The sequence below is a fragment of the Gallinula chloropus genome (assembly GCF_964237585.1).
Source record: "Gallinula chloropus genome assembly, chromosome: 1".
Taxonomy (NCBI): Eukaryota; Metazoa; Chordata; class Aves; order Gruiformes; family Rallidae; genus Gallinula; species Gallinula chloropus.
In genome coordinates, this window is record NC_140085.1 from 187,209,723 (window position 1) to 187,226,734 (window position 17,012).

General features: G+C 43.9%; 1 protein-coding gene across 1 annotated transcript; it reads right to left on the bottom strand.

Moving 5' to 3' along the window:
• Positions 1–16,106: 16,106 nt before the first annotated feature.
• On the bottom strand, positions 16,107–16,430 carry SERTM1 (serine rich and transmembrane domain containing 1; the record flags this gene model as incomplete). Its single annotated transcript, XM_084269377.1, has 1 exon — positions 16,107–16,430. The coding sequence occupies one exon, from the start codon at positions 16,428–16,430 to the stop codon at positions 16,107–16,109; it is 324 nt and encodes a 107-aa protein (XP_084125503.1).
• Between the last annotated feature and the right edge of the window lie 582 nt (positions 16,431–17,012).

A 17,012-nucleotide genomic window follows, 5' to 3' on the forward strand; every position in this document is an offset into this window, starting at 1 on the left:
TCAGGGAAGGGAAACCATACCATGAAACAAAATCTTTGCTACTGTATACTTATAACCTATTAAAATTCATGGACATCCTGTACTAAAGGAAATTGCTTTTGAAGTGATTACTTAACAATTCCTTCACTGGACTTTAGCCCAGAGATATAAATTACCCAGGGTTTTACTTCCAGATCATGGACACAGATGTTCCATAGAAATCACTGACACAATTTCTGTAGCTCTGGGGTTACAGCTGTGGCTAGTAGAAGAGTCTCAAAATGTCTAATACCCTCAAGGAACCAAGACTACTCCATTCTTGAGTGTTAATTTATGATAAGTATATTCTAATACTTGAACTGCGAGCTGTTAATAATTTTATTATACTGTACTTCATTAGGATTATGTTGTAAAACCATGATGAGGATGCACCTGATACAGCACACAGTTGTTATTCATGTCAGTAGCGGTGTTTCTCATTGCAAACCCCTGTTGACGCTTTCTGCTGCATCGCCAGGTTGTAGTTCTTTAGGCTGAGAGTTCCTTGCTGAGTGTCCAACTGAGATGAAGTTTTTTCAGGGTTTCAAGGAGAAAAAAAATGAGAGGAGAAAAATGTGCTACTTTTTCCCAAGCTCCCTTTTCACTAAGCTGGGGGGTTTTTGCAGTTTTTTGTTTGTTTTGTTGGGGGGGGGGTTGTGCCTCCAGGCTCTGAATTTTGGGTAGTCCTTTTGAGTTTCCAATGCAAGCTTTTCCAGGTTTGTGCAAGTTATTACACCTAAACATTGAGCACATATGGGTTTACCCTGGCCTTGCTAGAATTTGGTAAATCTGTTCCCTGGAGTCCTTCTGTACTATGCAAACCCCCATGTGCTGATATTAATGCCTATGGGGCATCCTGTAGAGCGAGTCAGCACACTCTGACATGGATGGGGCTCATTCTCCTGAGTGCCAGCTTTGCCATGATGCTCAACACCAGCTTTCATGGCACGACAGGCAGCATTTTCATCTTTCAAAAGAAAGGTTGAAGCTGGTTTTAGGGAAAAGTCTCTCTCATCTGAGTTCATAGGTGTGAATTGTGACCAAAAGAAGTCGCTTCCCTGCGTGCTAGCACAGGTTGTCCAACACTTAGGATGGAAGGGGAAAGGATTATGCCATGTTCTCCACCCCCACTTCTCCTTGTCAGAGCAGTCATCTGCCAGTTTCTGAGAATCCCGTGTTTAATCATACATCCTTCCTAGTGCCTGTTTATACGAAAAGGATGTATACAGGGAGGTGTATGGAAGCAAAATGCCTGTATATACTCAGGGCTGAGTATTTTCTTTGTAGCAGCAGCCCTGGGATAGATATCTAGGCATATTGAATAATGTTTGGTATAGAATTGAAGAAATTAAATAGTCTCAGTGAATGGTGATAGAACATGTAGTAGTGATAAGAGCATTTTCATAAAAGTGCTTTGTAAATAATTGTGGCAGCACCACCTTTAAGCACTGAAAGTAACTGATCTTAATCATACCTAGCGAATGTATTGCCAAAAATGGTACTTCACAGCATTTCCTTATTTAACTGCAGAGACTTTTCGCATTACGTGCTCATCAGATAGGCACACTGAATTTATCAGGGCTAAGGAGGTGCTTGGAGAATCATTACTGCTACAAAGCCAAAGCCCGAATGAGGTGCTGTATATTGATATCCAGATGAGAGGTTGTGTGGCTAAAAATACATCTTGTCAGCTGTGATTTTTGTCACACACCAGCTCCACTTAAAATTCGCTACCGAGAACCGAGGCGAGCGGAGTAGGTCTCCAAGAAGTACTTCTTCCCTACCCTTTTGATCTGAAGCAGATGTACCTGTTACCAGCAGAAAGCCTGTGTTGCATGCTGAACAAGGTTGGTAAAATTCAGTAAAGATACACTTGGGAGGGATGGGCCAATATTATTTACTGCTGCTGAGTTACCCTCCTGGTTCACTGAAGTTTTGTGACATGGATTTTCTAGGCTCAGTAAATCAGTAAGAGGTGAAGTTGCACCTAGTTACTGCCCCAGAGGGTTTCAGATGGCTTTGCATAGAGCCACGTACAGAGTGCAAGCAGTAATTTTGAAAAAAAAACCTATAGAAAATAGGAAAATCTAAAGAAAATAGGAGAAAAAGGGGCTTCCCCAACTACCTGCATACAAGAGGAGCCAGCTAAAGTCATTGTGGTGTTTCATCTACAAAACTCCCTGTACTTCCATTGTGTCATTGCTGACAGTTTTGAGTCTCTTCTTCCACCCCTGTAGGCTGAATTAATGAATAATGTGATCAGATCCTTCCCGTGGGCAGCTCCCAAATCACCATCCTTCATGCAGAGGATCTGGCCTTCCTTTTTCCAGCTCCGGAGGTCTCTGTAGGGTGATCAGCACACGGTTTAGTTATCGACACTCCGTTTCTCAAAGCAGATGTTTTACACATCTTCTGGGATGTGGTTTTCCGAATGCAGGTTAGCTGAAGTGGCAACAGAAATGGAAATCAGTGGTATTTGTAACTCAAATGAAAACATCCACATTTACCAATTGCTCCGTTTCTGGAGCTGTAATATAATGTTGACCATTTTTTCTTATCTGATTACGTTCTCATTCCAGCATACATTTCTTTTTTCCCATTAAAAGTCGGTAACTTGGGCTCTAAACAGCGGAAAAATTAAACACCAATTAAAGCAATTAGGAAAACACTAATTTTGTCTGCCGAGTCTGGTTTTGCATTCCCTTTACATGCGTAACTTTCATGGAGGTCAACAGAAGGTCTATGTGCAAATGTGCATTAGGATCAAGTCATGAAAGAAAACTAAATTAAGGTTTTATAAATAACTGACTTCTTGGTTGTGGGTTTGGTTTTTTTATTTCTAGATGAAATAGTTGAAAAAATTCATCACGGGTCAATCTGAAGTAAGTTTTCTTCACAGAAACACAAACCTGTTCATGAAATAAAGTCTACTTTTAGGTTAAACTTTTAAAATCAGATATACTTGATATGCTTATTTTAAAATCAGATATACTTGAATCACCTTTAAATACAGTTCAAAACAATCTTCTTTCAGAAGAGTCCTTGTTTCAAAAATGTAAAGAAACATTTCAACTTGTGTTCTGTTTAGCACAAACAATTTTGACAGAAGAGCATGAAGCTCATTACAGTGAATTGTAGCCTGTATATGTCCAGAAGCTGGAAAAAAGATAAGAAATACCTGCAGAGGACTTTGCTGTAGGTTTGGCTGCTTGCAGGTTAATTGCAATGGTATCACTGCCCACTGCCCGCACACCCTTTTGTTTCAGAAACACAAGTATCTACAGTTTCTCTGCTGAAACCAGTGCCTACTACCCTGCTTCCTGAGCTTCTGCATTGTTTCAAGCATCACAATGTTGTTATCTTTAGCTGTAAGGGCATAGGAGAAGATAATAAGGTGAACAGCACTGAGTAATAATAGGATCTCCCGATGGAAATAATGACCTAAAGGCACAGTGGTTGTTGATTGATTTTAAATGGACTTGAGACATGAACATGATTAAAGTGAAAATCGTTTTGACCAAGGTGATGTGTAGATGGGCAGAGCCCCGTCTCTGTGCTTCAGGATGCCCATCACACTGAGGCCTCAGTCACCCTGAGCAATACAAGTTAGAGTGGATAATGAAGTCAGTGAAAGCTAACCCTTTCACTGGGAAAAATGCCACTGAGAGTCACACTCATGGTATTACTCTTTGCCCACCTCTCTCAGTTGCAATATGCCACAAACTTGTGCATTAATACTGCAGAACGTCTTTTGAAGAGAACAGGCAAAGTGGTAGCACGTAGCAGGCTGGGCTGGTGTCCCTCCTCTGGAACCGGAGTGCTGGCTTGCCAAAAATCCACTGCTGCTCTGAAGGCTTGGAGCTACTTCAAAGCCAATGATCTTCAGGGATCCAGGAACGATGTTGCTCTCCACAGACTTGAAACCAAACCCATCCCTTTCCTCGCTTTGCCCTAGAAGTGGTGTATGAACTAGTATGGCTTCTGCTTTCAGTGAGACTTTCAAAACATGAGAATATCAAGGACAATGACTAAAACTGCTTGAATCAAAACAGGATCCATATTGTGTCTTACACCAAACGAGATTTACTAAGAGCAAATGCTGGTGTTACGGCCAGTAGCAATAGAGAAGACTTGTTCTTCTACATTAATTTCTTCACTGCTTAGTCAGTGTTGATCTGAGATTAAGTCATACAACCGACTGTATCAGTACAGGCTGGGGGATGACCTGCTGGAAAGGAGCTCTGTGGAGAAGGACCTGGGGGTCCTGGTTGATGACAGGTTGGCTATGAGCCAGCAGTGCGCACTGGTGGCGAAGAGAGCCAATGGGATCCTGGGATGCATCAGGAAGAGTATGTCCAGCAGGTCGAAGGAAGTGATCCTCCCCCTCTACTCTGCGTTGGTCAGGCCCCACCTGGAGTACTGTGTCCAGTTCTGGGCTCCATGGTATAAAAAAGACAGGGATCTCCTGGAGAGAGTCCAGAGAAGGGCCACGAAGATGATTAGGGGCCTGGAACATCTCCCATATGAGGAAAGGCTGAGTAAGCTGGGTCTGTTCAGCCTGGAGAAAAGAAGGCTTAGGGGAGACCTAATTAGTGTTTATAAATATCTTAGACTTGGGACGCAGGGGCATTTGGCCAGCCCCTTTTCAGTGGTCTGTGGGGACAGGACTAGGGGCAATGGCTGTAAGCTGGAGCATAGGAAGTTCCGCACCAACATGCGGAAGAACTTTTTCACAGTGAGGGTGACGGAGCAGTGGAATAGGCTGCCCAGGGAGGTGGTTGAGTCTCCTTCTCTGGAGATATTCAAGTCTCGTCTGGATGCCTATCTGTGTAATATGAGATAGGGACCCTGCTTTGGCAGGGGGGTTGGACCCGATGATCTCTTGAGGTCCCTTCCAACCCCTAAGATTCTGTGATTCTGTGATCATGGAATTACAGAAAATCAAATGGGAAGGGAGGGGAGCTTTAGCTATCATAGAATCATAAGATAATAGGATGGTTTGAATTGGAAGGGACATTAAAGATCTAGTTCCAACCTCCATTAGACCAACTTGCCCAAAGCTCCATCTAACCTGGCCTTCAACACTACAAGGGAGGGGAGGCATCCACAATGCCCTGTGATCCACAAGATCATTTAGTCATCCCCCTGCTAACAAAAGGAAAACCTCAAAGCCAGAGCAGTCTGCCTGGGCTGTTCCCCAGCTGAGTTCTGAGGTGGTGTTTCCCCATTCTCTATAGTGAATGTGCCTATAATTTATTACCTGATATATATACCAATACAATAGAAAGAGGATAGAGAGGATGTGTTTTCAGGGATGTATAGGGATAGTTACAAACTTCTCCTGATGCTCTGTGACAGATGCACAAGAGGAGATCTGCCTGATCTGATATAGGCTTGGGACAGCACTACATGATGCAGGTGTGTGACCCCTACACCAGCAGAGACCGAATGCAGCCTTGGGTCATTCTGCATCCACTTGTGCAGACAGAACTATGTGGGCTAACACAGCTCTGGTGAGGGGTGGGGAGGGGAACAGCTTCTAGTGTAATTTTAATTTTGAAAAAGAACAAATTAAACCAACTCTTAATCCTGGGACCCATAGCAATGATGTAAGGCAAAGTCAATCCCTCACTCCCATCCGTACTCTGCATTGCTCTCATTCTGCTTTTCTTTCTTTACTCCCTTTGCCAGTTTCTGTAGCAGTAGACAATGGCAGTGTAAGAGCAGTACCTTCAGATATTTTAGGTCTGCTTTTCCAAGTTAATTTTATGTCTTAGCTTTAAAGAAAAGCAAAACAGGGAAAAAAAGGGATATAAAGCATTTTTCCAAGCTAGATGTAGGCCAGATAGCTGCTTTAGGTGACCATAAAGCTTTTGTAGGGCATTTCTAGATGGTCAGTATGCAGACACACTATCTCACAGCAGCTCCTGCAGTGTTGGGAGGGGGGACGCAGCAGCCAGCACCCACCAGCCATGAGCACCTGAAGCTGCCAGGCAGTCCCTGAGGCAGTCTGAAGGGGGTGTAGGGGGAGGTAGGTGAGCAGCAGATCCTGGCTTGCTCAAACCCCACTCAGAGTGCATGGATCTTTGCATTACTGAAGGCAGAGACAACCTGCCCATTATTTCTTGTCTGCAGAGATGACTCTTTTCCTCCGTTCTCTTCTGGCACATTTCCTGCAGCAGCCAAACACAGGGGCAGAGCAGACACCATGCTCCCCAAACACTTAATTATATCCGTTCTCCTAATTACCCTTCCACTTATCTGTTTTGCATGGTGGGTCTCCAGTTGTAAATAGGAAGTAGTTGGTGGGGGGTTGCTACAAAGCAATATTCTTTTCTATTTTTTTCTCCTCTCATCTCTCTGCATCCATTTATTTATTTATTTTTAAATGGAAAAAATAGATGTGAACTGAACATGCTCCTCTCCCATCTCTCTACCTACACATCTTTTCTAAGTCCTTTTTCTTTCTCTTATTCTCTATGGGTCTACCTCTTTGTGTACTTACATATTTATCCGCCTGTTTCTGTTCTGAATAAACTTCCTAGTTTTTTCCTTTTCACTTTTACCTCTGCTGGGATCTGCCCTAGGTGAAGCAAACCAAAAAACATCCTAGAAGATCGTCCCATCAGTGTGACAGTAAGAGGACATTTACTCAGACAGATCAGGACTTGGGAGAGGGCAGCAGCAAAGCTCTGCCCTTTTGATACTGATTTTGAACAAATCTGGATGACAGAAGCTAGAGGAACCCAAGCTGAGCAAAAGCATTTGTCAGCCAGTCTGTCTTGCTGTTCTTTCCACTTTCCCTTTCTCTTTGCAACCACCCTTGAGTGACAAAATTGCACTCATATTTTTGTAATGCAAAAGCATGCAAAGCTATCTTCTCTCTTTGCTGTCTCCTCTCCCGCTTTGACTGAAGCACTCTGACTCTGGTACCTAACTAATTGCTTTTGATCTTGCCGAAGTTCAAGTCACTGTATCTGATGTTCTCCCTCATGGCTGCAGCCTACATTTCCACTTAATGAATGCTGATGAGTTAGGCACTAGAAAGCGCCTTTGGTCAAACAGCTTGCCTTGTTCTGAATTCTCAGTAGATCCAAGCAATTATAAACCTGTCAGTCCAATCTTCTTCACCTTTAGCATGAGCTATCATGTTTTCTAACACAATGGAGATTTTACTGATAGGAGGGGTTTTTTTGAGGGGTGTGTGTTCTGGGCAGTGGGCTAGATTATGTTAGGTACAGCTGCTGAGTCCCTTTTCAATATACACATGTGGGTTGAGCTACTGAGGCCAGCTCAAGTGTGTATCAGTGTATTAACATGTTTATCTACCTTCAACAGTCTTTATGAGATGGAAATCAGAAAAAAAAAACCCTTTGCTTCCCAGATGAAAAAACAGAGATTCAAGAGGAAATGGCAGAATTCTTTAGTGATTAACATTTACCTTAGGTGCCAACAGCCACAGAAAAACACTTGGAGAAAGAAGCTGGGCTGACAGAGGCGTGGTGCAGGTGTACTTCTGTGAAACAACAGAGGACAATGTGCTTTTCTTGTCATTGGTTGTGTCTCCAGAACAACTTTGCTGGCTTCACATCAGCAATTAGGAACAGAGCTTGGGCAAGGGGTGTAATACCTGCTAAAAGGGCATTTTGATGGGTTTTCTCTTTTGAGACATTTGGAACTAGGAAACACATCCATGGCACTGGATGAAGTTTATTTAAGAAGTTACTGGAATCACAGAGCCCATCAAACCCATGCAGTATGGACTTGTTCAAGCCAGGATCCCAGACATGGTCATTCCAGAGCAACTGTGCAAGGGCCATCCTGCCCCACCAGCCATGGAAGAACAGAGGATGTGGAGAGTACAGCTGTGCAGGAGGAAGCCTGTGTGCTAGATACCCATTCTGGGTGAGGATGGGGCTGCAGGAGCTCACCTTTCCTGCTGCTAAGCACAGACAACCCTCACTTTGCATCAGCAGGGCTGGCTTCCATGCCTCCAAACACACCGTGAAATTGGAATTACCAGAGTCTAGATAAATTGTCTGGCAAATCTAACCCAGCCTTTAACCCACTGTTGGGATCAGACATTGGTGTTACCCTTTGTTTTGGGTTTCCCTACAAGCATTTGTTTTCCTGCTGATGGCTGATATCACAAACTTGGACAGGTTTAGCATGGAGGTGTCATCTGGAATAGTGTATCTGCAAGCTCCTCAAATACAGAAAAGTTAATGAAGGAAAATTACCCCTGCAGAGATGCAAAGACGCGTTCACCAAGGAATTATTTTCGGAATAAAACCGACCTCTTAAAGCAGGAATGGAAACTGAAAATAAGGAAGCAGCTTTTCTTTTAAAGGAACTACTGGAAACTTGTGTTACTCATTCTTCAGTCTTTTTACCACAGAGAAAAGGCACAGCCCGATGGGGTTTTTAAACAGCGTCACAATAACGTGCAAAATTACTGTATGGCTGGAAGTATTTCTCTTTGAAAAGCCCACTCTGGATGTGTCAAGGGCTGTTTTTGAAAAGCAGTTAGTTCCAGAGATGCTGAAGCACACAGCTGTGTTAGCAGGTGGTAGGATAGGACACACCAACCGAGTGTCTCCAGAAGATGAGGTACCTGTCAGGTGCCCCCTGCGTTTGGTGAAGCCACAATTGCCCGTGGAGGTCGCCTCTGGGGTCTAAGCTTTCAGGCCAGGGTCTCTGTGCCATCAGTTGGAAGGTTAAGGTCTCCCTTCCTTCGTGGTGGCTCTGCCCAGGTACTAACCTCAGTGCCCCCCTGCCCATTACCTGTCCCCAACACTAGCATTGAGGACAGGAGCATAAGGCACTGTGTGCCTCTTGGGGGATGGAGAATGCTGCAGAATTGCCCATTTGTACCTAATTCACCACCCCTTCTCATCAGAAGATGCTTTTGTGTCACTGCTGCCCATGTTTCTCCCACCAGCAGCAGTTTACTTCTGCCTCGGACACATTAATTTGCATGTTTTTCAGGTTGCATCTCATTTGGCTCCCTCCTGTTCTCACTGGGTGCCTTTGCATTACTCCTTTGTCCTGGTAGGTGTTTGGAGTGTGTCCTAGTTTAGTATCATCTGCAAGCCTCAGTGTCTACTTCCATCTTCTACTTCCCAATGAAGCTGTTTGGGAGAAGAGGTGCAGGTGTGGGGTACTTGGGTAGATAGCACCCCACACATGGCTCTGAGCACTGGACCAGCATCCAGGGGGCCAGAACAGGATTTGCCCTGAGCAAACCCTGCGAGAAACCTTTGACATAAACACGTCCTTTGCATTTATTTCTTACTTATCAGCAACTGCTGAGCCTTCACTCGAGATAAACCCAGGCAAATGGGCTGTTAACTAACAGTCTAAACCAAAAGGCAAACCAATCTGTGTGTTTAAGGGGTAGTGAAGGCACAACTCAATAACTAACAGCTTAGTCTCCATCTTATACTTTACTAATAATGGTTTATGACCAGAAAAAGGGATGTAAACATATTATAGGACCTGGTCTGAGTGTCAAAATCAGTATGCAGTAGAGTAGTATCAGTACACAGTATCAGTAGTATTACAAGCACAGCTTCATACGCGTGGCAGAATTGCTCTGGCAGACACCTACACCTATTTACTGAAGCAAAGGCAGAGAATTAGAAGCATGGAGTAATTATATGCCACTCAAAACAGTAGAGTGTCTTACCTAGAAAAAATCTGTGGGCAAAAATATTTATATTAGCATAGGTGGAATAAAATGCTCCATTTTTATTAATTCAACCAAACAGTTTTTAGTGGAAAAGGGGGGAGAATCCAAAGGAAACTTCTGAAGTTTGTTTGGAAAAAAATACAAATTGGATTATACTTAAAAACACAGACTATGAAAGCTGCAGCTTTTGGTGAGTGTGTTAACTGCTGAAACAAATGCACCCATTGCACTGCTGTCTGTAAGGAACAGAAGGTGAACTTAAACCGTGCAAAACAGCCTGGTCCAACTTCCTGAAGGCTCATAGAGATCCCAGATCCATTGATAGCCACCTCCTGAAATTTCCAGACTTATAGTGGGTGATCAGCTCCCACCATCTCAAAGAAAATACCCAAAGAAGTGAAAAATAGTTGATCTCACCTGGTTATGCTTGCTGCCACCTTGGTGTTGATTATCATGACCATACTAATGTGCTTACCTGCTTTTGAAAAGAAATACAGAGGATGCTAATGCTACTTTTATCTCCAGCACAGGTAGAAGCCATGAAAACATACTCATCAGCAAAGTGTCCCTAGCTAAGCCCCAACCCAGGAGAACACCTTGGCACGTTTGGGCCATCACACTTATGGGTGGTCTGACAGAGAGAGGAGTTTTCAGGAGCTATGGTGTGAGGGTGGGGCTGTGGTTGCAGGTGAGTCCCATTTGCACACCAGGCTGGCTGGCATCACATAGTTCATTTAGTGTGAAGCAGCCCGATGGCTGCTCTATGTTATGCCAGAGACACTGGCAAAACCATATTTCTTAGAGAAAAAAAAATCCACCAAAAATTGGACTTCTTCAGGCTACTTTTGCACCCTGAATTTGGGGCATGTAATCCTCTACTGTAGCCACAGAGTGGGGCCATTGTCTTTGGGAGCATCCGAGGGGGTGAGGACATGAAAAGGCCATTCAGCTGGGGAAGCAGCTGGGCTGTAATTCACAATGTTTCCTTAGACAACCGTAACAGATGCAGTGAAAACAGTCCCATCATGAAGAATGGGAGGTATATGGACCTTGTAAATAACCTTCCCACGCAGATGTCTTTCCCAGTGACCTCACTGAAAAAAAAACCAACCCTGCTTTGCAGGAGTGAAGCTCAGTACAGCAGAGCACAACACTCCGTGGGTATCCAGCCTCATCAGAGCACCACAGGGTTTGACGGTGAAAGAGGGGGGCAAACAAGCTGCATGGAAGAGGAATAAGAGCTGTTCCCAATTTAAAAGGTGTTTGTAGGAAATCCAGACAGGACTTTGAGCTTACAGGTGAGGTGGCAGACAGAGAAGGGCTGAAAGGAGAAAAATCATTGAGTGGAATAAACCCTCCACAGAGTTGAAGAGTTGCCAAGTGACACCCTTTCAAGACAGGGGTGGGAATTTGGTAACATCAAGGACAGATGAATATGATGGATTAACCTGACAGTAGGGCCCAGACGGCCAGCAGTGCAAAACAGCCTTAGACATAGAGGCTGCTACAGCCTTCACCAGGTACTCTTTGATTGAATACACTTCAATGAACAGTATTTGGTGAACTAAAGCAATGCAGCCCTGGAGTCATGTATTACTGAAGCTTATGGCACTGCTGCTGTCAGAGGGCTTAATCAAAACAAAAGGAGCCTAGGGTAAAAGCTGACTGCAAAATGTGAACCCACTCCACAAAAAGGCTGTGGAAAAGTATGTGGCTGAAGGCAGGAGGAGGAACAGAGCAGCTCTTCAGTAACAAGTTATTGAACCAATCACCCCCCAGTGAAGATGTTGGCTCATCTCCAGAGCTGAGGAAACATAGCAGGAGAAGGCAGCATGCTAGAAACCACTGCATTCTTGCACTGACTTGAATTCCAGAGTAATAGTGTTGATGGGGGACCCCTCTTCTTCCTCCCTCCCATGACCTATTTCTATACAAAGATGAGATCCTCCCAAGCCTTCTCTAGACTAAACAGTCCCAGCTCCCTCAGTGTCTCATATGAAAGATGTTCCAGTGACCTCAGTAGCTCTCTACTGGACTCACTCCAGTAGCTCCACAGCTCCTGTACTGAGGAGCCCAGAACTGGACACAGCACCAGTACTGAACAGAGGGAAGGATCCCCTCTTTTGACCTGCTGGCAGTGCTCCTCCTAATGCAGTTCTTGACCTCCTTTGCAGCAAGAATGTATTAATGGCCCATGGTCAACTTGTCCACCAAGACCCTCAGTTCCTTCTCTGCAGAGCTGTTTTCCAGCTGATCAGCCCCTAGTTTATCCCAGTGCCTGGGGTTATTCCTCTCCAGGTGCAGGGCTTTACATTCTCCCTTGCTGAAATTCATGAAATTCCTCTCTGCCCATTTCTTCAGCCTGTCCAGGTGTGTTTGGTTTGTGAGTGACAGAAAGAAGGGGAGACAGAGAGAGGGAGAGGTAGAAAACACAAAATCTTGATGGAAATCAACGTACTGTGGTGGAAAACCCCTACAACTCTATCTCAAGATAACTCACTGTTCTCAGGTTGAGTTTGGATTTTTTTGGGGTGAAATCTTTTGGGGGTTTTATTTCTTTTTTTCTTCTGTTTTTTCTTTAACAAATACTTAGTAATCCTCAAAAATTCCACAGTGCTTTATGCCTGGGGTTTTTCCTGATGCTATTCTCCTGGATCCAACTTGTTTCTGCTCAGATCTGTCCTGAGGAGAACAGGTGTGGCTCAGCTGAAGTCATGATGACTGTATGTAGTCCCATATGTCACTGCAGAGCGCAAAAGAAAATCATCTAGTAACAAACAAACAAAGCAAAAGCAAATGTGTGGTTTCAGGTACCTCTGCTGCTTTTTGCAGTCTGAGAAACATTTCTTGCTGCTGTGAAGCGTGACAACAGCTCATTGCACAAAGCCAACGTGTTCTCAACAACCTGTATTTAACATTAAGTATCTTTATGTCCAACAGCAGAAACTAGTAATGGAAGCATATCACTGGCAACAAATACCACATCAACCTGTGGTCTCATCTCTGGTTTTGATTAAATTCCTGCATTTGCAGCAAAGGAAGCAACAAATTTACAACTCAGTAGGTAAGGGAAGGTAGTTGAACAGTTGCTCTGTCTTGATTTACAGTTCATTTATTTTTATCTACCAGTCAGCTCACATTCTGTTACAGGTTTGGGATTTGGAAGAGCTTTCAGAAAGGAAATAATGTTTCCCAATCGCTTTTAAGCAGTTACCTCTTTTCCCAAGGCCTATCATAAATTGCAGAGAAAGTAATTTACAAGAAATTTTTGCCTAGATGAATAAATATTCCAGGAACTAAATATATTTATCAAACCAGTTTGGTTCAGAGAACCTTCAGGCTTAAGGTCTTTATTAGTCAGCAAGTTCTTTAACCTTTGTAAGGAGCTAATCACCACCACAAGTCATTACCACTTAGCATACTGTAGGTTCCCTTTTGAAAACTGCAAACACCAGTTCCAGAACCATCTCTGTGTTGTTTGGCAGTGAACAGCTGCATTTCTGATGATTGTATTTACACTGGGCTTTCCACATTTCTCTTTTAAAGCCTGTGTAGGTAATGGCAGAGTGTGTCTTGCTGATGAAGGCACTGACAGCTCAGCAGGAAGGTATTTGTAACAGGTCTGGTCAGGGGACAGGGACGGGGATGGGGATGGGGGTGGAGGGGAATGGTGGGGTGGGGGTAGTTCTTCTGCAGGTCCCTGACCTGCTGACTGGGCAGTAGCATGGTGCACAGGGAGAGCAGTTGCCCTGTGCTCCTGCTGAGGCCAGACCAGCTCCCTACTTCCCAGCTGACCACGGGATCCCATTTACAGTGATGCTAATAACTTAACTGCAGAAATCAAGTGCCAAGTTACATTTTGGGTAGGTAGAAAATCATAGCCTAGACTATGACATCACAAAGATGAGTAGATATTGGGAAAGATCACCCGTTTCTCACCCCAGCCATCTCTGGCCTCTCTTTATGCTGACAGGAAACAGTGGCAGAGCCACTAGCTTTTTCCTTTCCATCTCTTCCTACCCTAAAGGTCATCTTGAGTGCTATCACACAGCACACACATGACAACCAAGTTACCAGGCCAGGCAACATGGGTTTATGAAAGGCAAGTCCTACCAAACTAACCTGATCACCTTCTATGACAGGGTGACCCGTTTAGTGGATGAGGCAATGGCTGTGGACGTAGTGTGCTTGGACTTCAGAAAAGCCTTTGACACCATTTCTCACAGCATTCTGATTGAGAAACTGGCTGCCACTGGCCTGGACATGCACACATTCTGCTGGGTTAAAAACTGGTTGGATGGCCGGGCCCAAAGGGTGGTGGTAAATGAAGCCAAATCCAGCTGGAGGCCGGTCAGAAGTGGTGTCCCCCAGGGCTCAGTCCTGGGTCCAGTTCTGTTCAGTATCTTTAGCAATGACCTGTTCCTTCAGCAAGTTTGCAGATGACACTAAGCTGGGTGGAAGTGTTAATCTGCCCGAGGGTAGGGAGGCTCTTCAGAGGGATCTGAACAGGCTGGATCCATGATCTGAGACCAATGGGATGAGGTTCAACAAGGCCAAGTGCAGAATCCTGCACATGGAACGTAACAACCCTGTGCAGCGCTACAGGCTGGGGGAGACTGGCTGGACTGCCTGGCACAGAAGGGCCTGGGGGGTGTTGGTTGACTGCCAACTGAATATGAGTCAGCAGTGTGCCCAGGTGGCCAAGACAGTTAATGGCATCTTGGCTTGTATCAGAAACAGTATGGCCAGCAGGTCTAGGGAAGTGACTGAGCCCCTGTACTCAGCATTGATGAGGCTGCACCTCAAGTTCTGTGTTCAGTTTTGGGCCCCTCACAACAAGACAGACATCAAGGTCCTGGAGTGAGTCCAGAGAAGGGCAGCCAGGCTGGTGAAGGAGCTGGAAAGCAAATCTTACGAGGGGTGGCAGAGGGAACTGGGGTTGTTTAGCCTGGAGAAGAGGAGGCTGAGGGGGAGACCTTATCACACTCTACAATTACCTGAAAGGAGGTTGTAGAGAGATGAGTGTTGGTCTTTATACCCAAGTGACAGGTGATAGGAAAAGGGAAATGTCCTCAAGCTGTGCTGGGGCAGGTTCAGATTAGACATTAGGAAAAAATTATTCACTGAAAGGGTTATTGGGCATTGGAACAGGCTGCCCAGGGAGGTGGTTGAGTCACCACCATCCCTGGATGTATTTAAAAGACAGGTAGACAAGGCGTTTAGGGATATGGCTTAGCAGAGGACAGGTATGGTTGGGCTCGATGATCTCAAATGTCTTTTCCAACCTTGTGATTCTGTGATTCTCTGGATCTCCTGAGAGTCTGAGTACAGGTCTGCCTGTGCATCACACAGATCCTCATGTCCCTCCTCCACCCGAACATGCATTTGTGAAATTACAGGACAAAATCACTCCCAGAAAGTCCTCATCAGTACAAGCAATTCCTGTCCCTGCTGGCCTTGTTCATATGACTACAAACACCTTGTACCTCAAGGACAGTTACAGGAGCTATTTGGTTGCCAGGTATGGTTGGCTATCTGTATGTAGATCTAAAAGAAAACACTGGTTTGTACTGGTATCCTTTAAGAATAAACCACAGGATCTGTGAAGGATGTGAAGGAGATGTGTGGTATTTATGGTTCCGCAGTGAAAGCTGCCCCCTGCAAGAACAAGTCATTAGGCAAATGAGATGCAACAAGGTCCAAAAATACTTCCACACATTCAGCAGCGAGCATCATTACTGTAGTCACTTTACTACATTAACCAAAGAGACTCAAAAACTAAAATACAGAGAGTTTATACAGAACAAGCTGGGAGCACAAATAAATAAGACCAACATTCTTCAAGAAATGGATTTTAGACATGTTTTATAAACATCAATAAATACTGAAAAAGATGTGAAAATTAAGAGAGAAACAATGCTAACAACTTTAAATTACCCCAATATTTATAATTCAAGCTGATTTTTGATACTTTTGCAATATGGATTTCATCCAGAAGTCCTTATCTAATTAAAAAAGGAGGGGGGAAAAAAAGTAGTATAATACAAAACCAGGGAAGGGGTAACAACTAGAGCAGAAAAATGACACAGCCAGATAGAACTGTATTACAATTTGGCAGGAATACTCTTAATGAACACTGTATATGTGTGAGAAAAAGACAGCATCACTATTACAGGCAGGGAGCGATGATCGAGTGTCATTATTCATTGTCCAAAATGAAAAAGAAGTAAAAGGGAAAATGAAGACTTGAAAAGGAAAGGGGAAAAAAACCAAAACTAAGTAAACTTTAAAAGCCACCTCTTCATAATAGTCTTCTAAGGCAAATGTTGCATGCACTACCTCCCCAAGAAACTAGACAAAGCTCTTCCATTCCCCGTGCATTTCCTTTCATTTAGCTTCATGAAGAAAGATTTGAAAGAGCAGAGTGCTGGGAAGAAATACTACAAACCTCTAAATTAGTGAAAGAACTTCCAGCATCACTATTATATTCTGGGTAGGAGGAACTGGAGGAAATGATGTTTTTCAGCCTCTGAAGCGCAATGATCAATAGCAAAAGGAGAAAAGCTAAGAGACTAAGGAATATAGAAACATAGACATAGACATTGGATAAATGGCCAGGCGATGAATCCACTGAAGTTGAAAGGGATGTGGGATACAGCTCCAGGAAAGTCCCATTTTCCATATTTCCTACAAATCCAGATGAAGGGTCGGGTTCCGACATTTTCGGGTTTGTGTTTTAAAAATCACAGCTGAGCTTGAATTCAAAGGCAGTTTTAGCAGCATAACAGAGGGTTTATCCTAGGAGACCGTTTTTCCATCACAACGGAGAGACGACATGTCAGCCAGTGATCATCTTTATCCCTTACTGCTCGATCCCAGGACAATGTAAGATTGTATCCTTTGGAACTGCAAGGGAAAAAAATCCACCAAAACAAGAAGATTAAATTACTAGTTAATAATGTCATTTAATGTGTGCCTTAGACAATCTAGTTCTTACAAATTATTATTCCTTAGCACTAAGCTGCAATTCTTACAGCATTACCTAACAACTATCTTTATATGGAAAATAGAGATTTTTCCAAAATATAGGTGTTGAGAGAAATCCTACTCATCAATGAATTTAATTTGACCCTTCTCCACCTTGACTTAACACAATCAAACATGTGCTTTATATGGGACAGACATATTGGAATCCAAATTTGTTTTGTGGCTAAAAGCTAGTCAGAGAACAAAAATCCCTCTCAAGACTTCAGATCCCCAGCCTAGATGGGCAAGGCTGCTCAACACCATGATGGATGACAAA